At 44.2% G+C, this 27328-nt stretch overlaps 1 protein-coding gene and 2 long non-coding RNA genes across 3 annotated transcripts; 1 reads left to right on the top strand and 2 right to left on the bottom strand.

Annotated features, from left to right (window-relative positions):
* Nucleotides 1–7928: 7928 nt before the first annotated feature.
* Nucleotides 7929–9638, bottom strand: LOC100871144 (silk gland factor 1). The gene has a single exon (XM_086905572.1). The coding sequence runs from the start codon at nt 9495–9497 to the stop codon at nt 7962–7964; it is 1536 nt and encodes a 511-aa protein (XP_086761698.1). The 5' UTR covers nt 9498–9638; the 3' UTR covers nt 7929–7961.
* A 1066-nt stretch (nt 9639–10704) lies between these two features.
* LOC147658783 (uncharacterized) lies at nt 10705–23261 on the top strand. The gene is made up of 2 exons (XR_015291421.1): nt 10705–11146; nt 22692–23261. It is a non-coding gene; the product is annotated as an uncharacterized LOC147658783 (long non-coding RNA).
* On the bottom strand, nt 23116–27268 carry LOC147658782 (uncharacterized). The gene is made up of 3 exons (XR_015291420.1): nt 27140–27268; nt 27026–27077; nt 23116–23283 (listed from the first exon to the last, which is right to left on the bottom strand). It is a non-coding gene; the product is annotated as an uncharacterized LOC147658782 (long non-coding RNA).
* Nucleotides 27269–27328: the final 60 nt, after the last annotated feature.

The raw sequence follows: 27328 nt of genomic DNA, 5'->3' as shown, positions 1-27328 counted from the left end.
CTCGTGTCTTTCGTGCTCGTCTCTCTCTCTCTCTCTCTGTCCCTCCACTCCCGCCTCCTCTCTTCCTCTCCCGTTCCTCTTTTTCTTTTTTTTCCTTTTTTTCCTTTCCTCTCTTCTGCCTTCTTGCGCCTATTTTTCCACCTCTTTTCCCTCTGTGTCTTACCGCTTCTCTCCTTCTCGACCCTCCCCCGCCCCTCCTCATCTCCCACTCTCTTCGACCCACGCCACTACTATACTTTCACCGACCCCGTCTCTGTCCGTCCATCGTCTCGTTTCTGCTCGCTACATCGCGTCTCATTTTTTCCTTCTTTCTTTCTTCCTTCCTTCCTTCCTTCCTTCCTTCCTCTTCGATATGCGTGTACGATACATACACACACATATATGCATTATATATAATATATATATATGTATATGTATATTATATATACAATGTATATACATGATATATATATGTATAGTGTCTCGTTTCACGGGACGACGAGCCTATATCGAATGAGCCGGAGCATATGTGTGCGCGCGATATGAGCGCGCGCGGTCGCGCGCATGTGTACAATCAAACATTGTTCATGATTTAGTCAAATATTGGCGAGATACACAGGTTTGTAGTACCTCTCGATGTATATCTGTCTGTGTATCATGCCGAATAATCCGCGGGAGATTGCACCTCGATTGTCCACCCGTTAACTAAGACTCGTTACGCCGCCCAGACTCTCTCCTTCCGCTCCCGATTTTTCCTCTCGCGATTTATCGTCCATCGAATATTTATATATATATATATACCGTACCAACGCCAAAATTCGATAGAATATCGGCGATTTAACAGTTGACGATAATATCATTTCTCCACGCGAGAGTTATTCGGTTTTATTACATGCACAACACGAGATCGTAGATTTCTCCCAATTCGGATCGGATGTAAGCGTTCTTCTTCACTTCCTTCTTCAATCCTATTAGTCGATTATTGACCGTTATCTCCTCTCCCGTGAAATTTCAAAAGTAATCGTTTCACAATTTTGAATTTCCCTTCGAGCGGTATTTCTCCTCTCTCCTCGAGAAGTTTGTTTGAAAAAAAAAACTTGTAGCGCGCGGCAACGTGACGACTCGGGTGGGGAGGGGGAGGAAGGGGTCAATTTAAGAGTAATAAAAGCGGGATAAAAGGTGTAATAGAAACTTTTAATGGTTGACGCGAAAAGGGGGGAGGGGAGGCAGATAAGATAACAATAAATACACCGCGGCCGTAAATTCGGGCAACGTTGGTATCTGGTTGAGGAAAAGATCGATAGGGGAACTAGTAGTTGGACGCGTACGCCGCTCTTGTCGATCCTTCGACCAGTAAATTTTCGAGAAACGCAGGAAGGAGGAGGGAAGCCTTCTTCTTCTATTACCATTACGTACACGTATCGACAACTAATAGCGTAATAATCGATGGAGATTATTTATTATTATTATTCGATGGATTTTGCGTTCAAGAAAGCTCGGATGTTGGACGATCCTATTATTAATCGGGGAGAGTTCGCGTTCCGGGAAAACCTGTTGATAATCGGCCAAATTTTTATCCCAGATAAAAATCCCGTCCGGTGAATCCGTAATTAATGAGCGCGTATCGTATCGCATTCACGAAGCCAGAAATAATAGGTGGAACGAAGAGAAGTGAAATAAGCGGGTTGTCGGTCAATCGATCGACGGGGATGAAAGTCGAACTTTTATTTCGATTAATTTCTTAACTTCTTAAAACTCTTCCCGTCGAAACGGAAACGAAGAAAAATTCTAAACTCTTTAGAAAAATCGGAAAAATCGGTCATTACGATTTTTTTTTTTTTTTTTTTTTTTAGAGTTGAATTTTTGAACCGCGATGTTCAAGTAGACGTTCAACTTTGAAATTTTTTGTCGCGAACTGTTTATCTAATTCGTGTCACGACATAGCGATCTCAGATCGTGATATATAGCGAAACAGGTCTTAGGCATTATCTCGATGATGATATTAATAAAGAAACAGGGATACTAATAATAATAATAATAATAATAATAATAATAATAATAATAAACGATCGTTAATTGCGACGGAGGGGAATAAGAAAAAAAAAAATCACCGATTCGACAAGTTTTTCACTCGGTCACGAAACGAACAACTGGCGAGAAACGCAACCAGATAATAATTTCGAATCGACCTTATTGCCCGTTCGTGCGAAGAAAGAGGAAAGAAGAAACGAGAAGAAATTTATAGTTGATTAGAAAAAGCGACGCTATAAAAGTCGTACGTGTTACTTCATTATCTTATTTTCGATTTGTTCACTCGTTCCAAAGTGGACGCTACACGCGCGTTATCGTATCTGAAATCGCGTGATTAAAATACACGACGATTCCTCGGAAACAGGCTTACTATTACGGCCGACGATGTATCCATCGACGATGTAAGCACGACGATTTAACTAGAAAGTGCTATATCGTATTTTTATTATTAACTCTATGAAATATAACTTTATCCTATTTCATTTGTTAACCGGTTTTTTTTTTCGTTATTTGCATTTTGGAAACGAGGAGCGGGGAACGGAATTTTTTTCGTGGTTTAAACTAAAAATCAATTAGCAAAAGTCTCCGGTAATGAATATGCAAAAACATGTAATAAGGTTCTTAGCGAGAACTTTGCGCAACCACTCCCTCGTGGTTTCGTTTCAATCTTCGTGGAATCTCGTGGGTTGAAAGATAACGGGTGAATTTTCGACTCTGAATATCGGCAAATTCTGCTCACGAATATACGGCTAGAGTTGCGAATTAATTAACAACTTTGAAAGCTTTGCATCCGATAAAATACCGTAAAATAAAGCATAAAAGAAGAGAAAAACCATTTTATCCCGTCGGTGAGTATTATCGAGAACGTCTCTGCGACGTCTCTGAATAAAATTTCAAAAAAAAAAAAAAAAAAAGAAAGAATCGCCAGCTCTGAGAACGAAAGGTTTCTTTTTTTTTTTTTTTTTTTTTAAAAAAAGAAAGGAGAAGAGCGTCGAAAAAAAGTGGTCAAAATTTTCGTAGAAATACGTGGATTTATTGAAACATTTACATCCTCGTTTTGCTCGCGTCGTTTCTGCGTCGGTCCCCGGCCCGAAAACTCGCGAGGGCCGTGGACGTCATTTCCGCTTACGTGGCGCGTACATACGTGTTATTTACATCTCAGCCCACCGCATCAGAATCACCACACACAGATCGCAGATCGAACAAAGTGATTCTCAAGATTCGCTCATCATCCCCGGCCAGAAACGACACACTGAAAAAATGTATCCGAAGCGGCGATTCGAACAAGTAAGTAACAGGTAAAAGTTGTTGCGGAACGAGAAGAAAGGCAAAAAGAGGCAAGGAGGAGGAGGAAGAGGAGAAGGAAAGGTTTCGACGGAGGGAGTAATGAATGAACGAATGGGAATGAATGGGAATGAAGGAAATGCTTCGATCCCTCGAAACACCAGCGGGGAACGTAGGACCAGCGTAGGGGAGAAGCGTGGAGGAATGCCGGAACAATGCACAAGGAACAATGAAAGCGCGTAAACATGGCGATGAGATTTCGTGACTTCGAGATTTTTCGTTTCGCGCGCATACGCGATCGCATCCCCTTTCGCGTGATCGCCGTTCAGACATGTCGAACGGACGAAACGGCAAGGAGCGTGCGAAACTTTCTCCTTTTGTTCTATTCCCCCTCTCTCTCTCTCTCTCTCTCTCTCCCTCTCTCCCTCCTTCTCTCTCTCTCTCTCTCTCTCTCTGCACTCGTTTTTTTTTCGCGATTCCCCGACTGCCGTTCGACGAACAGCGACCAAGAAAGCGGTGAAGAAAAAATGAAGGGCGAAGAAAGAGAGAGAGAGAGAGAGAGAGAGAGAGAGAGCGGTACAAGTCGATAAAAGGAAAAATCTAGAGACACACTTGGATCCGACGATTAGGGTATTATTATTATTATTATTATTATTATTATTATTATTATTTATTATTATTATTATTTATTATTATTATTATTTATTATTTATTATTTATCATTATTCATCTCTCTCTTTTTTTTTCTCCTTTTTTTATTATTATTTTTTTTTCTTTCTTTTTTTTTCTTTTTTTTTTTTTTTTTTTCTCTCCCCCTCGCAATCCGCGATCATCGGCGACGACGATCATCCGCGGACGCGCGCCGCTCCCCCGGCTTTCGTCGTCCTCTATTTACAGGGCGTTTCGTGGAGGGGCGTGTTTCAAAAGCAAGCCCCCTCCCCCTTACCCCACCCCTCCCCGTTTACCGTTTAGTCTCGTGGAATCGACTGGGGTGAGTCGAGAGACTCCGAGGGTGAGACTTCCAGCTGCCAGGCTCTCGGAGGAAAAAGGAGGAAAGAGAGAGAGTGATATGCTTTTGAAACGCGCTGTACAATGTGCTCTCGATGCCTCTCTCACTCTCGTACGTAATCATCATTCGCTCTCTCATTCGCTCGCAATTTTTTATGTATATATATATATATATATATATATATATATACCTAACATAGGGTAATCGTTTTTTTAAACTCCATTTATTTATATATTTATATCTGTATTTATAATATTTATATTTATATGTGTGTATATATATATATTATATGTATATATATATATACATACATACATACATACATATATATATATATATATATATATATATATATATAGAGCTCCTTGTAACATATATAATTATTGTACATCGTACACGTTACGTTGTGCGGCTATCTACACGTATCATACAAAAAAGAGAAGAAAAGGAAAGAAAACACTGGACGTGTCCTGCTGTTTGTCGACGCTTTGAAAAGAAAAATTCTTGTTTTCCTCGCGTGTCTTGCGCGCCGCGTGTGTATCACGCCGCGGCTCGAGCGCATTCGATACGAGGAGGATTTTTTTTTCGAGTATAACGTTAACGCGCGTACGAATACGCGCGTCTCTACTCTACGAGGGGGGGAATGCACAAGGCGTCGTCGCTTTCGGGCAAGCCTACGTTCGTTCGTTAATTTAGATTTAGATTCTCGCGATTTTCATTTTCTTTTTTATCACATTTTTCGCTCTACGCCGGCGCTCTCGCCAGCCATCCATCCATCCATCCATCCAACGAGTCTCCTCTCCTTCCCTTCCAACTCTCGGTTGTAAAATAAACTTCGAGACGCGAATCGCAACGAAGAGAACGAAGAGATTTTCTTCCGAATTTTGGGGGAAAAAAAAGATGACTTTGAATTTTGTCATTCACAACTCGAAAAGAATCGTTGGCACGTGGGATTAAACACGATTCGAGATGGTGACTAGATGGTGGTAGCTGATGATTTTTTTGAAAAAGTGACGAGACACTTTCTCGCGAATCGTCTGTTCCGTAATTTTCTTCGATCCACGATACTCTATTCGATTGTCTATCCCGTGCGTGGCTCCTTCTTCAAACGATAACGTAGTAGGATATTTAACTGTTTACATTTCGAAACTTTTGATCGATCGTCTTCGAAGATCGCCGTTATCGAATTTTTCCATGTTATTTTCCAATCACTCGCGATCCATTTTTCGTGCCGTCCTCTCCAATTATCGAACTCGCGAGATCACGATTTATCGCCTCGATTCGCCTATTCGATAAGATCTAATCGTCGAATCTTGGAATCGGGGAACGCGCGTAAAATCGGGCGATAAATTGCGGGGAATCGTGGAGCGTGGAACGTAATGAAAACGAAGAGAGATCAATGACCGTGGTGGAAAAATGGAATGCATCATCGAAGATACAGATAATAATTCCAAAGAATCATCGCTATCGCTTTCTAGTATCGCAATCTACGCTCGGTAAACAATCGTCTGGCGATTGTTCATTCCGCTCTTTGTTCCGGAGGAAATATCGTGGTTGAATGAGTCAGACTCGATTTATAAATCATAGATCGGTTGAAAACGTCCAAGTTCTACGAAGTCGAACGTACAGAACATCTTCGTACAGAGCCGAAGATGCAAAGATAACAACGATCCTCGAAGACGAGTCGAAATCATCGAATGAAACGTCGAAACGCGAATCGAAACCACCTCTGATTCTTCTTTCGAATCAATTTCACCGAATCAAATCACCGAACAAAATTTCCACCGTTGATGGAAGAATCGAAGAAAACGAAGAAGCCAAGATGAACGCGTCTCGAAGAGATCAACATCCACCGTGCGAAGTTTTCCTTTCGAGAAGAAGGAACTCGAATAATTGCACTCGTTGCGTGTTCTTCGGAAGAAGAAAGGAAGGAGAGCAAGTGGTGTAAAAAGTGGGTGACGTTCGTGGGCGAGCGTCACGCGGCCAAGGGGTGCATCGTTGTCGCGTATCACAGAAAAAAACCTATGCGTAAATCCTTGGAGGTGAACGCTTCGAATTGGAACTCGAAGCCGAGGAAACGAATCGAGGGGGGAGGGGGCCAATAACTTCGAATTTCTTCGTTTCTATTTCCCCTCTGGATCGCAATCTGCTTCTATCTATCTATCTATCTATCGATTTTTCGGTGAGTCACGCGATTCGAGTGGCGGCGCTTGATCTCGCCAATCGTATCTCGAAAGTAGAATTTTTACCACTCCGTTTACAATGAAAAAACGATTTTGCAACGACGTCGATCGTTCCATCCACCTTCGAGATCGAGATTTTCTTTCCAACTCTCCACCGTCTCTCCGTTCTCTCCGTCGATCGAATGACAAGTTTCCTCGCGTTCCTCTAACACTTTTCAAACACTCGATTTTTAAAGGCAAGAAAGATCGACGTCGTACGCGTATAATTTCGAATATATATAATAATAATAACAGTACGTATATTTCCAGGAAATTTATCGTAGCTTAACCGATTCGAAACGAAATTTCGAAATAATCGAAGAATCGCGCGAGTTTCTAAAGAACGCTTGGTTTCGTAAACGAACGTCTCGTCAAAATCTTCGCGAAGCAAAGTTAGCGAGAAAGAAGAAGAAGAAGAAGAAGAAGAAAAAAAAAAGAGACGCGATTCCTCGATTATCCAGGAGGAGGAGAAGAAAAGAAAAGCAAGTTCACGACGTTCAAACCGTTCACACTTTCCACAAAAAGAAACCGAAAATTCGCACCTGCCCAACTCGTTCGTCTCCCGTTCGATCCCCGTGTTCCTCCAGTCAGTCGATCGGTCGGTCGTCGAGACGCTCTCGTTGCACCCGCACACCTCACCGTCCCCTCTCACCTTCTCGACAACGACCAAAAACGAAGATCCAGCCGCGCGCGATTCTCACCGATTCTCCGACGATCGTCACCCCCGATCATCATCATCATCCTCCTCCTCCTCTTCTTCCTCTTCCCCCCGTTCTCACATCATCGTCGTCTCACATATCCTCCTCGTCCTCTTCCTCCTCCTCTTCCTCCTCCTCCTCCTCCTCCTCCTCCTCCTCCTCCTCGTCGTCGTAATCGTTCTCGTGCGAGACGGGCCAACAAACCTCCACCTCGTTGTTGTCCCCGCACCTCGGCCGCCGACGTTTCTGTTGTTGCGATCCCTGTTGCTGCGGTTGAATCGTCGCCGAGGCTCGAACGGACGTCGATTGCGACACAACGGGCGTCGGATGCGACGTGGACATGGACGAGGAGCAGGCAGAGGAGGAGGAGGAGGAGGAGGAAGAGGAGGAGGAGGAGGAGGAGGAGGAGGAAGAAGAGGAAGAAGAGGACGAGGAGAACAACGACGACGACGACGACGACGACGACGACGACGACGACGACGAAGAGGAGGAGGAGAAGGAGAATAAGACCGAGGAGGAGGAAGAGGAGGAGGAGGAGGAGGAGGAGGAGGAGGAAGAGGAGGAGATAGGCGGTTGAAGAAGATGACGATGGTGGTGATGACGATGATGGTGATCGTGATGGTGATGGGCGGCGGGCGGCGGAAGGACGAAATTGACGGCGGTGGTCGTGGGATTGGTGGCGGCGTACGCCGCGGCTGCAGCGACTCAGGCCAGGGCGTAGGGATGGGTAGCGTGATGTCACAAGCCCGGTGCCGCTGTGGCGACGGTGGACGGCGGTGGCGCGCTGCTACTCGCCACGCTGGTCGCGTGATGGTACAACGGGCTTTGGTAATACTCCTGGTGGTGGTGGTTGGTCATGTTGTGCATAGGGGTTGCCGCGTTCGAGGCCGCCGCGTGCATCCCGTTGTGATGATGGTGGCTCGGCGGGGCCGAGTGGGCGTGCGGGTGATGGGGCGAGCCGAAGTTGGCGTAGCTCTGGTGCAACTGCTCGTACATCTTCATCTCGGGCGGCTTGATGTCCTGGGCGCCGGGCGAGGTGGCCGCCGTCGCGCCCGGCAGCAGCCTGGTGATGCTGAACGGGTGGCTTGCCGCGGTGTACGGCGGCTCCTGCTTCAGGCTGCCCGCCATCCCGTGGTGGAGGGCGGCCGCCGGTTCCGAGATGAGGTGCGGGTGAAGGCTTCGACTGACCATCGCGGTCAACTCGTCGTGCGCCGCGCCGAGGTCCGGGCCCAGCAATCCCCCTATGTCGGTCGCGTCGCTCTTCAGGGTCGCGTGGTGCTGGTGGAGGGTCGCGTGATGGTGGTGATGGGAGGTGACCAGGGAGTGAAGATCCTTGTCGTCCTGCCCCTGTTGGGGCCCGTGGTGGAGAGAAGAGGCAGCGCTCTTCTTGGCCGCGTGGGCAAGCTCGTGGGAGGTGGGACTGTTGTGTCCGGCGGCGGCCGCCACGGCGACCGCCGCCGCGGCCGCCGCTGCCCCCGTGTGATGCTGCTGGTGCTTGTTGTTCTGCCTCGTCAACTCCTTCTTCTCGTCCTTGAACCTCTTCTGCCTTCGAAGGTAGCACCCGTTCTCGAACATGTTCCCGCTCTCCGGGTGGAGGGTCCAGAACGATCCTTTCCCCGGTTTGTCCGGGGTGCGCGCCACTTTCACGAAACAATCGTTGAAGCTGAGCGAATGCCTGATCGAGTTTTGCCAACGTTGCTGATTCTGCCTGTAGAACGGGAACAGATCCATGATGAACTGGTAGATCTCGGACAGGGTGAGCATCTTGGTGGGCGCGTTCTGGATCGCCATCGTGATCAGACTGATGTACGAGTAGGGAGGTTTCGCGTGGGTGTAACTTCTGCGATAAGACTTGTCGGTCCTCGCCCGTTGCAGGGCCGAGTTGGGCGAGTCGGGCTCGGCCAGGGAGAGCGGATCCCTGGTCACACCGGCGCCGCCGCCCGGCGTCAAAGGCCCGTAGCCGACGGCGCTCATGCACGCGCCACCGCCGCCCATCGACGCGCTCCCGTAACCACCCATGCCACCGCCGCCCATCGATGCGGCCATCCCCATGGCCGAGCTCATGGTGCTCATGTTGAAACCGCCGGCGCCTTGGGGGCTGCAGCTCGGCCCGACTCCGACGCCCATCGACATACCCATCGGCATGCATCCCACCGAGTTGATCGAGCTGTACGTCGGCGCCATGCTGCCCATCGTCGACATAGCGGCGCTGGTCATCGCGCCGCCGAGGCTACCAGCGTCGCTGTACAGCTTCTGCGACTGGAGCATGGTCATAGAGCTAACCGGTGCCGGGGTGGCGGGCTGCTGTCTGCTTGTCAAACGAGAATCATGAAAACCACCACGGTACCACGGCTGTTGTTGGTGGTAATTCGACGAGTCCCTAATCTTCTCCTCGGCCAGCAAAATCCTTGCCGCCCCGCGAAAACACACCCCCTCGATCACTGTGTATCTTCCACTCTTCTCTCCCTCTCTCTCTCGCTCCTTTCGGAGGAGCTCCGCTTCTGTCCGTCTCTCTCTCTCTCTCTCTCTCTCTCTCTTCCCCTTTCTCCGAGTCTCTCACCACCGAGTATCTCTATCTAGTCGTCTGGATGACTCCGATGGACTCGATGAATCGAATTCACAAACGACGAACGAAAAACTCTCACTCTCGTCTCCACGTCCTCCAATAGTCCTCCGACGAACGAATCGGAACGAATCACATCGGGATAACGCGCACTGAATATACACGTGTATATATACATATGTATATATATATACATATATATTTTCACAGAAGGAACCTCGTTCGAAATATATATCTATATATATATATATATATATGTATATGTGTATGTATATATATATATATATATATATATATATTTGGATCGCGTATTTGGTTGCCCGGCGGTTACGGTCGGAGGCACGGTTCCATCGGGACGATCGATCGATCACTCGTCACCACGATCCACGATCGTTTGGACAACGCGGCGCGACTGTGGGGACGCGGGCTGGTCGCGCGCGTCCACCAGCGAGAGAACGGTACGTGTGCGCTCGAGCCGCCTCGCCTCGCCACTCACCTCCCTCATTCACCTCGGTTCTCTCGATGTCTCTCTGTCTCTCTGCGCGCCGTGTGGATGGAGGCCGGTTAGCGAGTGTACTCCGCTACTCTTCGGTCTCCCGATCTTGTTCAAACACGCCCCACTCCGTCCCCCAGAGCCGCGCCTGTTCCGCGCTGCCCGGCCAATCGCCGGCCACGTCGCCCCGCCGCGCGCCCGCGCCCGCCAATCCGACCAGGGCGGGGGGCGTCGGACGTGTCCCGCGAACCCGTGGCGCGATCGCGCGAGCGGTGGAAGAGGCAGGCCGGCCGGCGTCGCCCGGCCGCCGGATCGCGCAGCTGCGGAAATCGCCGCTTGCGCAATATCCACGCCGGGATATCGCACGATGCCCGGCCACCGCCGCGTCCCAAACACGCTCCTCTCTCATGTCATGTCAACTGTCTGTCTGCCACGCGTTTCACACCTATCGACGCGCCTCACGCCACGGCCTTCTTCCACGCTTTTCTTCTCTCCTCCCTTCTTCTTCCTAATTTTCTTTTCTAATTTTTCTTCTCGAAAATTTTTTTCCTCCCGCTTCTTTTTTTTCTTCGGTTCCCTCCCGCCCCGCCCCGCCCCTCCCTCCCCTTCTTTTCGTCGCTTACCTACTCACTTATTCTGTTACTCACTCACGTGGTTCGCTATTCGTTCTTTCGTTGGCTGGTGTTAGTGGGGTTAATTCGAGGTTCGACTTTGTACAGTGGTTTTGCAAATTCGTGGCTGTGGTGCGACTCGATTATCGGTGAAGGAGAGAAGAAGAAGAAGAAGAAGAAGAAGAAGAAGAAGAAGAAGAAGAAGAGGAGGAGGAGGAAGGTGCCGGGACGATTTGGAATATTCGTGAAAAAGAAGGTTCGTGAAACGTTGAGATTTCATCGAATAATCGATTTCTTTAGTTAATTTTACCCGTCATGATTCGAGAAATCCTCGTAAAAGATTTATCTTGGACTTATCCCGCGAATCCAACAACGATGGAAATTGAAAAGGTTCGGTGCGGTTACGATAAATCCCCCCGCCCCTCCTGCCCCCCCCCCCAACCCCCTGTTTTTAATCGTAGCGAATCAATTGGATCGCGTGGAAAAATAGACGGTTTTCGAGGCAAATTACGGATTTGTTTGGGCCGACATTACATAAGAATACGCGGCCGTTTTCATTACCTATGTCAAAGCTAGATAACTCAAATAGGCCCCGATAACATTTAATTACAACAACAAATATATACACGCATAATATTTATCTATATCCATATAACTGATAATTCTAAACATTCAACGTAAATTTGTCGATATTTACGATCGAATTAAGCCTCTTCTAACTATAAGTACACTCGAATTCTTCTTCTCAGCAAGGAGAATTATCAAACAATCTTATTATTTTAACAAGGAACGGATCGCGTTCAGACAGATATCCCATTTTCCAAACTTTTCTTTTCTCCCCCTCCTCCGTAATTTTACGAGTCGTTCACGCAAGCTCGTTAAAAACGAAGGCCATCGTCTCCTCGTCGTGGCCATCGTCGATAGAAGGAAGAAAAAAGTTTCGAAAACTTTGTTTGGAAAAATCATTCGAAACGGTGCGGAAAATCAACAACGCGCCGGCGGATGGTGTTTCAGCATCCGACAATCGAGTTTCGCAATCGAATTTTCCGCTTTTTCCGCCGCGTCGCGCCTCCCGATCAACGCCGATTAATCGTTTATCGCGTCTCGAATAATTAACCGTCCCATGAATATTAAACGGGCTTAATAAAAAGAGATCGAATTTTCGGCTGATAATTCGGTTAGCTTAACTCGATCCACCCGCGCGGTTTCCTCCCTCCGTCGCGACGCGACGCGTCCGTTCCACGCCTCGCAAGTCGAACGCCATTTCCTCCTCGTTACTTCCCCATTATCCATCCCTTTGCATCCCCTCCTATTTTATCGAAAAGAAGAGAAATATCGACATATATTATTACTCGCCTCGTCCATCTCTCCTTTCTCATTCCTCTCTATCTCCTTCCTTCGAAGCGATGTGTCATCGAGCGACGTTTCCTTCGCTCGATCGTTTCGAAATTTCGTAATTCTAAAACCTAAAGAGTTGTGATATATGCGCGCAAACGCGTGCCATATGCTTCCGACGGGATTGATCGAAACGACTTGTAGAAAAGAATGTTCGCGAATTCTCAATTGAAGAAGAATTGCGGGATAAATGGCAAGTGTGCTCGAACGATTCGAGGATTATTTTTTCGAGGAAGTGGCAAGTACGGTCTAATGCGTCTCGTCCCGCGACACGAAATCTCGAAGGGAACGAACGAACGAAGAGAAGCATCGAAGGGTGGTCGATGCGCATTTGTTCAACGACTTAACACGTCCCTCCCCTCGCCCAGCGGTGTAAATGATCGAAGAGTGACCCATTTCGCGTGCTCGCCACGGATGGAAGAAATCTCGTTCGCGGCGGTTTCACACTGGCCGTTAGAAACGAGACGAGGCGGGACACGGGAAATGTTAAAAGGGGATAGTTTTCTCTCTCTTCCAAAGTAAAATTGTCGTGCAGTTCCCGGACGGGGAGGGAAAAAATTCTGGCCGCACACGTAAGTGAAGAATACGTGGAAAAATACTTGGACTTAACCGCTACGACGACGAGGGAAGCAAATATTCCGCGGAAACGAAGTGATGCAAATTTCAAGACTCGAAGTGCAAACGCGACACCGTTTCAAACAATGTACAATGTGGCGCGACATTATTTATGATAAACAGCGAGGCGGGCCAGCGTGGTAATGATTTCACGGATTGTTACACGCCGCGATCCACTATGATCCTGCTCGCCGCACTCCGATCAATTGAACAAACGGGTTAGTCGCCGATTAATCGACGCTGGTCTCTCAACCGATTAAAACGAAATCGTTTGCGAGATTGTCGCGCCAATTTTTCCACAAATTTTCTCTCCTCGCGAAACTCACGATCGAGGATACGTCGTTCAGTTTAATTTTTCATCGATTTTCCCTTCACTCGCGTACGAATAAGCGCACGATCCTCGAGCCAACGTTCATCGTGAATTTTGCCGATTTCGCGTGCGAAATTGTTAAAATTTTTCATCGGTTGACAAACGTTCTCTTCTCCCGCGTTCAGCAAGGAAACGTAATATTGGACGATCCGCGGAGCTGTGCGTGCAGGCCGATTAAAATGGCGCGGTGGAAAAGCTGGGCTTCCGCCGACGCGGGGGATTAACATTATTGCAGGGCCGCCGCAAAGTGCATTTTTAACTTTATTAAGCCGGGGCTAATACGGTTCGCAAACACGTCTCCGGGATCGAGAGAGATCCGGTAATCTCGGAAGCAGCGGCTCGAAATTGCCCAACGATTCGCGGATCGTTCGCTCCTTTAATTGGACGGATTCTTTTTAAATTCGGCTTGTGCGCGCGCAGAAAGTTGTGCACAAGAAAATCGTCGATGAAATGACGATTTTTATCGACGAGATGTAAGAGAAGAAGAAGAACGGGGTAAACGAGTATTTTTTTTCAATACACAATGTTCGCGGATGGTGGAACCTTTTGCGTTCGCTTCTCGTCACGAGGAAGGAATATTTTCATTTTTTTCTTCTTCTTCTTCTTTTTTTCTTCCCCCCCCCCCCCCCCCCGTCTATTTTATTCCCCCAGAGTGAGACGGCTCAACGCGCAGATCAAATATTCCCCGGAATTGATTTAAAAACTTGGATCGAGCGGAAAAATCTTTTTACGATCGGTTAGAAAACTTTGTTTGCCGTCGACCAACAGTTTCGAGACGATATTTTCGCCTCGTTCGTCTCTACGCTTAACACGTCGCGTCATCGTTTGCTAATTGTTAATAATTTATACGCAATTTGCTATTTCAACAAGTGTCAACCTCATCTCCGTATATCTTTTTCTTAACGCGATGGATATTCAAGCGTGCCTCGAACGAAACGATCGACGAACATTTTTTTTTTTTTTTTTTCTTCTTTTTTCTTCTTCCATCCATTATCGCGATATACGCGGTTTATCGCGGATCAGCATCGGCGGTGTAAATTCGTCGAAAGCGTAGTCGGTGTAGTAGTGGTAGAGTAGAAAAAAAAAAAAAAAAAAAAGAGAAGCTTCTTCTTCGACTCGGTCTCGAAAAATTTTATCGTTGTTGTTACTTTTTCTTTCTTTCTTTTTTTTTTTTTTTTTTTTTTTTTCCCTTTTGCGAGGGAAAACGTGAATGGCGGCAAAAATGACGGCGCGTCATCGGACAAAGGTAGAGGGCCGATCACGAACGAGTTCCGGCGTCGTTTTATCGATTGCCTGTCCGTCGGCCCTTGTATCTTGTCCAGTTGACCACCGATTAACAGAGGCCCTCTGTCACGATAAAACCGTGTCTAAATGTCTATCTACGCTATTACAATACGTTTCTTTGCATTCGTGCAGAGAACAAAAGGATAAAGGATAATTCTTTTCTCTTCTTTTTATCCATTATTATCTCTCGTCTTAATGACTCATTTCAAACGAATTTCGTATTTTTACACACTCGAGAGTCGTCTCTTCTAGAAGAATAAAAAGAAAAAAACCATCGTTTAACGATATATTTATAACCGTAACGACCGTGATAGAAGCAATTGTTGGGACAAGGATGACGTAACCCTCCGTATTTGCCCATTTTCGAATCATCGTGCGAGAGGGAAGAAAACGGAAAGGAGAAAGAGAAAAGGCGCTCGATAAATCGAATAATAAGGACAGGAAAGCGCGAGCCGGAAGCTCGATCGTTCCTCCACCGACGAAAGTCTCCGTTTACAGTCACTTTAGCATCGCTTATTATCCACACCAGCCATAAGAGAGTAGACTTTGCCCCCGATCAGACCGTCGTTTGTTTTCATCCTTGCGGTTCCTCGATCGTAAACACCGCCATCAGGATTATCCTCCTCGTGTCCACCGCATCCATTGTTTCTTCCCTCCCCGTCCAACCAAGGGAGCTTTTTCCTTTTATCGAGCTCCATTTTCCCTCAAACCGCCACGTTTCGACACGTTCTTTCGTACGTAATAACGAAAACCGTCGATCGAATCGACGAAAGAGGACACTTTACTCGTGTCGTTAATATCATTGTTATTATTACCGATTATATCCCCTTCTTCGTATCGCGTTAAAATCGCACCTAATTAATTATACCCTGTTATCCTCTCCTCCCCTTTTCTTACGGACGAGAGCAACGAATCTTCGAACGCGCGAGCCTGAAAAATAAAAAGAGAGGGAGAGGGGGGGGGGGAGAAGGAGGAGAGAAGCTTCGCAAAGAAGCTCGAAAAATACATCCGACATCCCTCTCCCGTCAATTACTCGAGGAGGAAAGTAATAATGGAAACTAGGTGTATCGTTGTATTAAAAAAGGAAGAAGGAAGAAAGGGAAGAGTGGAGAGAGAGAAATATCGGTCAGGTTGGCGGCGTGACGGGGCGACGAATCGAAGGCATACAACTCGACGATTCAAGCGTTTAGAGTCGGCTAATACTTTACTCGAGAGATTCGTAAACACACACGTACACACACGTACACACACACACACACACACGCACACATATATATAAGAGAGAGAGAGAGAGAGAGAGAGGAGAGAGGCATCGACGAACGGGCGGCGCGTTCCAACGTTAGATCGGAGAGAGCACCCACCTGTACGCCGGGTCTTTATCGAGCCACCAATTGTTTGCGGAATGAAAATATTGTCCCTGTAAACAAGTGGCTACATTGTGCCAAGCGAGCGCGGGCTTCGTTCTTCGTTACAACAAATCACTCCCCTCCTCTCTCTCGACCCTCTTCCTCCTCCCTCCCTCCTCCCTCCTCCTTCCTCCTTCCCTTCCCTCCCTCCCCCCCCAAGAGCGGCACAAGTGCGCAATCGAGTGCCGTTCGTTTCGATTAGTAACCGATCCTTAATCCGCGATTAAATAACGATTTGCTATTTGACCTAGATTAGAAGCGTATCTTGAACGTTCGCGCCGATCTACCAGGATCTCTCTTTAGGCTAGGGACTTTTTCTTTTCTTTCTCTCCTCTCCTCCTCAGAGTAGAGTATAATATACGGTTGAACACGAATGGCTTCGAATGAGATAACTTTCGCTCGTAGAAATGAAGCGAGAGATTGTTTATTTATTTATTTTGTTTTGTTTTTCGTGGAATTTGTCGCAGAATCGTTTCCCCCCCCCCCCTTTTTTTTACGCCAATTATTATCCGCTGAAATTTATTTTCGGTCTGGGACGTAATACTTCATCGCGGTAGGTTTTATTGCGACCTGGAATTTTAACAACTTGTTTGCGCGTGATAAAAAAAAACCGGCACGAACCGCCACCAAGAAATTCGCGTCGCGAAGAAAGAAAAGAGACGCGCTGTTGCGGGATGAAGAGTTTAAAAATAATTTGGAATCGATCCGAACGATTGTAATTATGAAAAGCTCGAGTTCCGATCGAGTGCAATGATATGATATAACACGTTGGTGTTAAATAAATGAAAAGTTTCAATTGTAAACATTCCGATCGAAACTTTTGATCGATTCTTCTCCAACTCCTTCCGTATTATTATCGGTAAACGGTTTGAAATATTCTGATAAGCATTTCCTTTTTGGTCGAGGTTCAACCAACGTTTGACCACCACATGTTTGAAGTGGCGAAACTCGCGAGTCGAGTGTCTTCGACTCGATAAAAGTGTTTTGTCATTTATACAAAGAGACGAGGGAGGCTGGATCCTACGAATGGCTACCTGGGCCCACGTGGGTGGTCTACTCCTGTTTTCCCCCTTATTAACACTCGTCGATACTTTTGTTACGGCCGCTGCTCGACCCGTGCACGAAAATTCTGCTGATTTTTATTCATGAAAATGCTCCGTCGAAAAATGCAATACTCGATGTTTGTAAATTTTCAGAGGAGACAAGACAAGAAAATCGACTGAAAAGTCGGTCGAAGGGGATCCTCCCAAAATTCCCTCTTTCTCGGCTCGCCCTAGAAAAATATCCGGCAACGTAAATACCTGTGGCGCGATTACGGCCACGGAGCGAATGAGGGTTTGTTGTTTCAAGCCTTTGCGAGACAACAAACCTCCACCCCCGTCGAGAAGTCAATGTTTCGCGGGGAAAGTCCAAGAAAATCAGGTGCATCCGCGGTCGGGTCACGTCCGAAAAACACGCCCGAAATTTACTCGAAATCATCACGCGAGAATGCAACCGCGAGAAATTAATAGGAAAACTCTCGTAAATTATCGTATCGCGTGTCGTGGCGTATAAATTACGAGGAAAGGAGGGGGGGAAACAAAGAGGTGGATTTGGCAAGAGTTCGAACGTCGAGAACGTCTTGCGACGAAGAAAATTTAAAGTGAACCCGTGTGTGAATATCGTAAATCAAAGATAAGAAAACTTGGTTTATCACCTCTAAGACTTTTGTTCTAAAAAAAAAAAAAAAAAAAAAAAAAGGAGAAAAAGAAAATAAATAAATTCATTTCTCTCTTTATTGCGCTCGTCTCGTCTCGTCGCTTAGAAAAACAACAAGAGGCAAGGCCTGGTTCGAGAAGTCGAAGATCGACTCGGAGAAGATACTTGTTCGTAGGTGTGATCGAGCGATCCGTGTCTGTGAATATAACGCAGAACTGGTGAAACGTGTTCGAACGGCGTTAAACCCGTGCAAATCTTGACCCGTGACTTGGTAAATCGCTGTCACAACATTTGCGCTCGAGGAGAGCGTGAACCGCATTAAGCACCGGCATAATCGGGTCAAAACTAATTTCCCCGGCTCGGGGAAAACCCCACAAGTTCCTCGCACGTTCGTTCGAGTCTGCTGATTTTTCGACCTCTCTCTTTCGCTCTCTTTCGACCCCGTTCATCCCGAGAATTTCTTTTTTCTTTTCTTTTCTTTTTTTTCTTTTTTCGTATACAGAATCCATGGATCTAATTTCCATTCAATGTTTATATATATATCGTTCCAACAATCGACGATCCACTTCACCAAGAATTCTCAATCCTCCGGTTCTTCGACACCACGACTCGTCCTCGAGAACGTGCGGGAGACGAGTCTATTATTTTTAGCCGAATCGAGGGGAGGGGGCGGTCGGAGATAGGCCGACGGTCGATCTGGAGGGCCGCAAATCTGGGAAAAGGCCGACGAGGCACGCACAGCACGTGACTCTTTTTCGAGGGTTTGGTCTCTGCGCCGTCTCGAGCACGATAAAGCACACGCGGTCTATCGTTTTTTAAGTGACTCAATTTCGCCACCCTGCATCCACTTACGCCTCTCCGCTCCGTTTTCATCCCCGTGTAATTTGCTCGAGAAATGTGTCCGAAAACCGAGTTGTTCACTCTTCCACGCGGCAAGGAACAAACACGATGATCTCTCGCGACACGATGATACGCAAAATTACGAATATACGTAAGAATATACGTATAGAAATTTTCCAGATTAATTTAAATAATTATTTAATTTCGAGGAGAAACTTTGAGAAACTTTGCTCTACCGGAGACTTGGCAGAGGCTTACGATTTCACGATAATTTTAAGATAACCTAGTTCGGTTATATCTTCGCTCGTTTCGTTTAATCCAAAACATTCCGTAGATTTAATTCCAAGTTGGCAAAACGTGGTCAAATTAAACGGGACGAATTTCCTTTATTTTCCGATTATTCTCGTTTCGATCTCTCGACTCGATGACTTCGTCCAAGATGAAAAACAACGTTCCTCTCCCCTCGAAAGCATCGATTATAGGGTACATCGATTGGTCAGTTAGTTCACTTTTTCACCGTAAATAAAACAAATAATTCCGAGAAAGAACTTCGAACCTATTGATTCGGTTCACGAGAATACGACGATAATTCGACTTTATCTCCCGACACCTTATCTTCCCTATTGCTATCTTTCGGTTTCTTGGCGCGGCGTGAGCGATATGTCTCGGTGCGAGAAAAAAGAAAGAAAGAAAAAAAAAAAAAAGGTACAAACAGATGAAAAAAGCGAGCAAAGCTCGTCGAAATCGCGGCTCGCTCGCTCAGCTTGTTTGTCATGGCGAGAAATCGGTAAATATTTGCAAGTAATAACCGAGTCGCTGGCAGGATCAATAGAGCGCACCACAATTGCTCGACGACGCCCGCCCAGAGTCCTCCGTACCCCCTCGAATCGGTTGCGCAAACTTTTTAACCGGTGTACGTTTTCACGCTCTGCACCGACCACTGCAATTATTCCACGCTTCTTCCTCTTCCTCTTCCTCTTCTCTTGTTCCTTCCTCCATGGAACGATAATTTTCGACCAAAACGAAAGTGAAGTGGTTTCGGATGTTCCTTTTCTCTCGAAACTCGAAACAATTTGTTATTTGAAAGAAAGAGGATTATTGGATCGTGTTATTATCCGTCGGATGGGACGGGAAACTTGTCGAACTCTGGATAAAAATAAAACGATGATCTTTCCCTGTTTTGTTCCGATCCGAGAATCGTTTTGGAAAAATCGTAGCGTAAAAGTCATCGTGAATCATCGAAACGAAACGTTTTGCAGGACAATCGATCGACAAACAAGTCGCGACGATAAGTCGGCGTAACCGGAACGAGGATAAAGGAGATCGTAAATCGTGAAACGAATCGAAGGGGGGCCAAAGGTTTCGAGCGGTAACGTAACCTGTTGAAACTATAATGGACGTTTTCCTCCGTTTTACAATCTTATTTGTAAAGCTGTGACGGCCACGACGGCTGAATTAGTCATCGGAGGAACAAGGCCCAAGATCCTTGCTTTGTTCGCAAGCAACAACCTTATCTCTCTTGTTTAATGCCAAAGTACTAAAGTTAGTCACACGTTAGAAGGAAAAAATTCTTCTTTTCTTCTCCCCCAAATAGAGAGACGCTATCTTCCCGATGACTTTGTCATTGTTTTCCTAAGGAGAAATTCGATTGTCAAGCGCGTTTCCTTTTTTCCAATCGAATCGCGTCAACGGCAGGGACGAATAAGCGGGCAAGGAAACGACGAAACCAAGGAAAGTTGGAAAAATCTTTGCGCCAAACTTTCCACGCGAATCGTGACGATTCTTATCGCGGATAAGATAGCCTAAAAATTATCCGATATTATCCGGTGGAACGTAACGGAATCGAATCAGTCGGAATCATAAACGTTTAACGTATAAAGAGGCGAAATAAGTAGGAACGGTGAAACGATATTCCTAACACGTTAAGAAAACAGGTCTACACTAGCGCAAACATCGATTCAGAGAATCTGTACATACGTACCAGTAAACATTTCTTTATAAATATTTGATCGCTAATATTGAACGTGTTTAATGTTCCATCTTCATTAGTTTCACGTTGTTCGCTTTTATTTCCACAAGTTGCGAGTACCTTTAATCGGCCGACTTACAACTTTTCGTTACTAATATTTACAATCCCCGTTCAAATCGTATTTTTACTACGCGTGTAAAAATACCGATCATTTCCTCTTCCACCTCTCCAGTAATTTTATCTTCTCCTTATCGCAATTACAAAATGCAATTATTATTGCGGTTACTTTTTTCACTTCATCGACGCGTAATTACGAATAGATAGAAAAATAAAATTAATATGGAGAGATAGCTCGACAATTACGTTTCGTTCGAACGGAAGATTTTCCTTCGATATTTTTATCGAAATAAAGGGCGATCCTTGCTCGCGAGGCTTGCTCTCGGTATATATGTATAAAACCCGGATCGATTGTACAAACAAGAGAGCGAGCGACGGTGTGGCGTGTGCCCCCTCCCCCTCCGATCTTTCGTTAAATTTCCGTTTCATCGTTTCCGTGCAAACGTTTCCTCCGAAAAAGGTAAAAGTTTTAAGCAGGCCGACCCGAAAAACCTTCGATTCTCCTCGTCCACTGACATACCGATACCTTCCTACTTGCCACCGTTCGAAAACATATCTCTGTTTAATCGACATCGAGAAACGACATCGGGGAAAAAACTCGTTCTTTCTCGTTTATTTTCCATTTTTTGCTTCTTTCTTTTTTTTTTTTTTTGCTTCCTTCGGGGAGGAGCGTTTGTTCGCGCTTTATTTTATTTCGTGTTTCGCGACACGAGTATCGCGGGATAGGATGGATTCTCGATGAGCAAATTTTATTTACGAAATCGCAAATATTTGCTTTTTTTTTTTTAGGGGGATGTTCCGTCGTTGTTAATAAATTGGCTGCCCGCCCGTCTTTGGGAAAAATTCCACTTCTTCTTTCGCGGGAGAGGAAATTTGTGTTCCGTTTAAAAATCAATCGAAATATCGTAATATCTTCTCCTACCGGTATCGATAAAAGTTTGTCGAGGGAGGCGGGTGGAGGGAAGAAGGGTGGGTGAGTGCGATCGACGAGGAGGGCAGGTGTTGGACGACCGATCAAACTCGCCTCGAATTGGCACCGATTTCTCGACTTGGCGGCAACCAACCCTCCATCCCATCATCCGTTTCGCTCAATTTTAATAATATCCGCGCACCGTGACTCGCACGATTTCCACCCACGGCTTTCAATTATCAACCCGGCCACCAAGTACGCTCCTGGCCGAGCGAAATATCGATCCTCGTTCCACCCTTCGCCGGAAGTGGATGGAACGAACGAGGAATCGAACGAGTCACGATATAATCCTCCCCTTCGATTGCAATTGGTCGGGTAACGAAAATTGCGTATATTCTCGTTTATCTCGAGAGGAAGGAGAGGATAAGATAAAGCGGAGGGATGTGTTTAAAAAGGCCGTAAAGGTAGGATGAGAGACGACGCGCGCGGATAGGATTTAGCCCGCTAGGAACAGTTAACAGGAAAGAAGGGAATTATTATACCGTTACTGTGCACATGGTCGGCCGCGAGAACGTCGTTTCGATGGATAATCGCCGCATTAGAGGATCGGAAGGTAAGGCGAGGCCCTCCTCCCCCCCCCCCCCCCCCGTGTGCAATAAAACGTTTGGTTGGAAAGTACCTGACTGCGCCGCGGCCAGGTAGCGGAAGAGACTCTTTCGAGAGAGAGAGAGAGAGAGAGGAGGAAACGTGCGAAACGAGGGAAACGTCCGAGATCCCGGTCGTAAAACGATAATCGATTTACGATGGCGGCGCTTTGGCAGAGAAAGGAGAGAGAGAGAGAAAAAGAATCTTCCCTTTTTTCTTTTTCCTTTTTTGTCCCTCCCCCGTTTTCCCGTTCGTGTAGATTAAAGCCGAAGGAAAAGCTTATCGCGAGAGAGATGGTCTTCGCCATAAAAAGAAACAGATGGTTTTATGGTGGAGAATTTTCGATTCGCGTGCGAACAAGCATCGTTTCAGATATTTGAGCAGATGTTTTCTTTTCTTTTCTTTTCTTTTCTTTTTTTTTTATCTATATCTGAGAAAAGCGCGAAGATGAGAAATTGGAAGGAAGAAATTCAACGATCGATCTGATTCTTATCTAGACGCAATGTTTTGCTATCATCGCCGACTACGTGTACGTATATTTCACTGTTTCAGACGATCTTCGTGGGAGAGCGCGCAGCGAAGACAAACACCCATACACAAGAATAACATCTTTCGCTAATCACAACACTTGGAAATGGGCTGTACACGGAGGCGAGATGGAAAAACATCGGGCCCCCCCGTTGTCGTTCCGCTGTAAAAATGGCGGGGCGGTCGATTAATCAAGTGGCGACCATTGCTTTCGCTCAAAACACTCCAACGCGTAATTAATAACCCGTGTTGCAACCACGATACGATCGTTTCCATTCCTATTATCCATTTAATTTTAACCCTTTTGCTGCTATATCTCCACCGCGTAATCGTACGATACGACGAGCGAAAACATCGATATTTTGTGAGGCTGGTGACGATCTTTCTCGAGCATCGTGGCGAAAGGGTTAATCTTAATTGCACTCGTTGAAAAGACGAAAGCATGCTATTGCAGTCTTGTTCGTGTACATTTTATTTTATTAAAGTCTCAAGAATATATATATATATATATATAAATATATATATATATGTATGTATGTATATATGTATATACGCGTACATATGGTTACTTATTAAAACAAATTCGTTCGAAAAGGCGTGTTTCTTCTCGGCTCCTCTGTAACATTTTAACGTAACTTAATATACTTTTAACTTAATATACATCTGTGAAACCGAAGCGACGACAATCCCGCCGTCGGTGAAACGCATGGTTAAAAGAAAAAAGAGAGAGAGAGAGAGAGAGAAAAGTTCGTCAAATACAACGTGACGCGCATTTTACAGTCTACGATTAATCTTAAAACTTAACGGTTTTAAGGGGACAGAAAGGGCACTTTTTTTTACATTGCTTCCGGTTTATTCCGATAAAAAAAGAAAGAAATAGAACGATGGGAACCTGAGCGATGGGTTTATGCGCGATTTTAATGGCACTTGGAGAAGATTAGATCGATCGAATAATCGGTTAATTGTATTTGGATGCGCGGTGCGTTTCAATCGTGCACACACGATTTTACAAAATTTATACGTGGTAAAACTCGTTTAATTGCGTCGTGTCGTGCGATCGTTAAGTACTATATTTAAGTATTGTAATTATTTTCTATTACAAAGTGTCAATCGTTCTTTCATCGCACACTGTCACTCCTCGTGTGTAATCCATTCGTTCGACAAGTTTGCTCTTTTCTCGATTATTTCAAATTTAAATTTTCTCCACGCTTGATTACGCTTAATCACGCTGAATGAACAAATGCTAATGAAAATTTCGCTCGATAATTCAACAACGAGTCAACACGAATTTTTTCAAACGATATCGAACGATTATATTGCTTTTTTTTTTCTTTTTTTTTTTAATAAAAAATTACTTAGCGACAATTCGGATCACGGAGAATTAATCGTGCTCTGTTAAATCATCCTCAAAACGCAGCGAGCGTTTGGCGCGAACTTGGATTATTTCCCAAAAATGGGATTAAAATTAGTCTGAATAAAAAAAAAAAAACAAAAACAAAAAAGAGCGATACTTTAAAATCACGAAGGACGATAAAATAGCGTAAAACAGCGTTTGGTTAAAGAATCGTTCATCGAATCGATGAAATTCAAATGGCGATTTCGCCGGAAAAAACATCAATTATCACGGTGGAATCGTGTTCGAACGAATACAATTTCGGCTATCAATTTCGAGTAATAAAAAAAAAAGAAGAAAAAAAAAAAAGGTTGAATAATAAATCGGCTATCAATTCCCGCCCGCCGATTAAATTTTCGCGTATCGCTTAATTTCTATTATAAATTAATGCAACGTAATGCGCGCGATACGGAAAGAGTATAAAAAATACGCGCTAATCACTCGTGATTCGATTAGAGTTGACAATTGACGATTCGCACACAATGATATCAATTATATTCCGCTCCAGCATCGCACGCCTCGTTGCCTGAATCGGCAAGCCAACGATTACGAATTCGTTGAAGAATTTTCGATAAATTTTTACGAATATAATATTATTCGTCGTACATATACCTAGCCTTTTACAAAAATATAACTGTGCACTTATTGCGATTCGAGTGAATATCTTAAACACGTAGGTTTGTGAAGAGATATTCGAAGTAACGAATAAATGGGTAATACGATCATTTATTTACAGTATCTTGTTGCACAAGTTTGCTCGAAATAATTAGAAAATTTTCATTCATCTTCGATCGACTTAAATATAATAAACGGATGTTAGAGAATCGGATACTATCGTTCATCGAATTCTTATTTTTTTTTTTTTTTTTGTTCAGAATTAACGAAACAAATGATTCGTAGATTCTTTAGGAAAAATAATAAATCGTCGAAAAGTCTTTTAATCCGCAAATCAAAGCGGTAAAAGATTTCTCGATTCCTTTTTTTATAAAAAAAAAAAAAATAATAAATTCGCTGTCATCGATGGATCGGATGATTTTTTAATTATTTCGAACGTCGCAATTGTTCCTTGACTCTTCACAAAAAACAGGTTTTTTTCGTACGCGAGATATCGAAAAATAGAAAGTAAATTCAACAGAAATGTAATGAAACGTTAAGGGATGAAAATAATTATGTTAATTCGTTTACGAAAATTTTACCGCTGCTTTGATGAAGAGTTTTTACCTTTCAACTTAAACTATTTTACGTGCATAATATGTGTGTATGTGTGTGTGTGTGTGTATACATATCGTCTAATTATATAGATAGATAATATAAAAGATCGTGTTACACGTTGCTAATTGATTAATCTACGAATCTATCTATAATTAATTCCCGTTTAGAAGATTACTCGGTAAATAGAAATTCGAAAACGATCGTTTAATCCCTTTTTCTTAGGGGGCAATATGTAAGATAAGAAGAATTAAAATCGATTAGAAAAATAAGAAAAGAAAGATAGGATTGTGATAAAATTCACAATTTTCAAGTATCGCAAGTTATACTTGTGTATATTTATATATGTACAATCTATCTAGTTCATAAAAAAATATATCTTTCCCTTATTACAAACTATCGATTACCTTTCAGAGGGATGGAAAAAAAAAAACCTATACAAAAATTATTAGCCGTTATCGCGATTATTTTAACAACGTTGATTCAGAAATGTGGGAAAATTTCGAACGAAGAATTCTGCGAAAATCGAAAGAGAAATATCAACGAAATATAACGGGAAGAAAAAGATCAGCTTTAACAGATATAATATAATGTACGTAAAATGAAGCAACGTAATCTCGAATAATACTTGATTTATCATCGAATTATTCCCTACAAATTGATTAAACTCTAGGGACGATTGAAAATATATTTATATATATATATATATGTGTGTATATAGAATAAAGATTCATGTTCCAAATAAAACGATATTGAACGTTACATACGACATTAACAAAACGAAAGAAGAAGATCCGTTGTACGCGTTAACCCAATTACATCAAGTTCGTTGTTGGGCCAGGAAACTAGCGTCGCTAATCGATCGATCAGCGAGCGAAAACACGCGAACATTATCGATCACCTTGCTTCAAAGCGAGCACAACGATCGAACGTGTGCATTTTCAACGGGAATTCATTTAACGAATCTGGCAAAAACTGGACAGCCACGTGAAGACGGCATAACAAGAATTTCGTGCGATTCAAAAAATTGGGACGAATAAACGATCACAGTTAAGGTTGGAAAGATACGAACTACGAGTCGAGCTCTGCATCTACATCTCTTGATCGATCGCTCTTGAATCTAATCCCTAACGAGGAATTACTTTCGTGTTGCGTGAAACCTTCGATTGAATTTAAAATTAAAACGGAATGGACAACGAACGAAAGTGAAATTTAATATAATTTAATTTAAGTAAAATAATAAAGTAAAACTGGAATTATTGAGAAGTAGAGATAATCATCAATCTGAATGATTACACGTTACTTAATTAATCCTTAATTAAAAGAAACTCGTTGAACTCGTTAAATAAAATATCAACCCTGTTTCACGATATATATATACTTAAATTTCTATAGTATTTATAGAACAGATATACTATGGAAATTTCAGCATGTCTCATTTCGTTGCGATTCTACGTGATAACTAATCTAAATCAAGCATCCATTATCCAGAAGAACGATTGTAAAAACGATTGTTCGACAATTTTGTTATAAACTATGCACGTATATACTTTTTTTTTTTTTTTTTAATCCGAGAAGCAAAATTACGTTAACATTCTACGGAATCGAAGAAACTTCTAAGAAGATTGATTGCTCTTTCTTCGATCGTCAAACTTTTTCAAAATCAATCTCGTTAATCGAAAATATTTATACTCGATTCGACTTCCTCCCCCCCCCCCTTCCCCTCTTGATGATGACGTATTTAAATGATACACACCTACAATATTTGATGGTATTTCGCGCCATCGTCACAATGATTGTTCTTCTACCTGAAAAATTTAACTGTTGGAAGAATTAATCTAATATCATGGTCTTGATACCATTTTCATACCATTCACTGCCTCTCTTCGTGCTCGAACATTCCGTCCTCCGCCGTCTATTCATTACATTCTACATTTTCTATCGAACAATCAAAAGAGAAACAACATTCCGTTTCTTTTCTCTTTTCCTTTTTTTGTTTCGTTTTGTTTCTAAAATTCTAATCGAAAATGGAAGTGGAAAATGGCAAAAGGGGAAAAAA

The sequence above is a fragment of the Apis florea genome, unplaced genomic scaffold (assembly GCF_048593485.1).
Source record: "Apis florea isolate Af1SG1 unplaced genomic scaffold, ASM4859348v1 contig_1615_pilon, whole genome shotgun sequence".
Lineage (NCBI taxonomy): Eukaryota > Metazoa > Arthropoda > Insecta > Hymenoptera > Apidae > Apis > Apis florea.
The sequence above is the reverse complement of the archived record's forward strand: the minus strand, read 5'-3'. Positions and strand labels throughout refer to the sequence as shown.

Bases quoted from the DNA above. Each gene is read 5' to 3' on its own strand.
- LOC100871144 (XM_086905572.1), bottom strand. From the start codon at position 9,497: ATGACCATGCTCCAGTCGCAGAAGCTGTACAGCGACGCTGGTAGCCTC.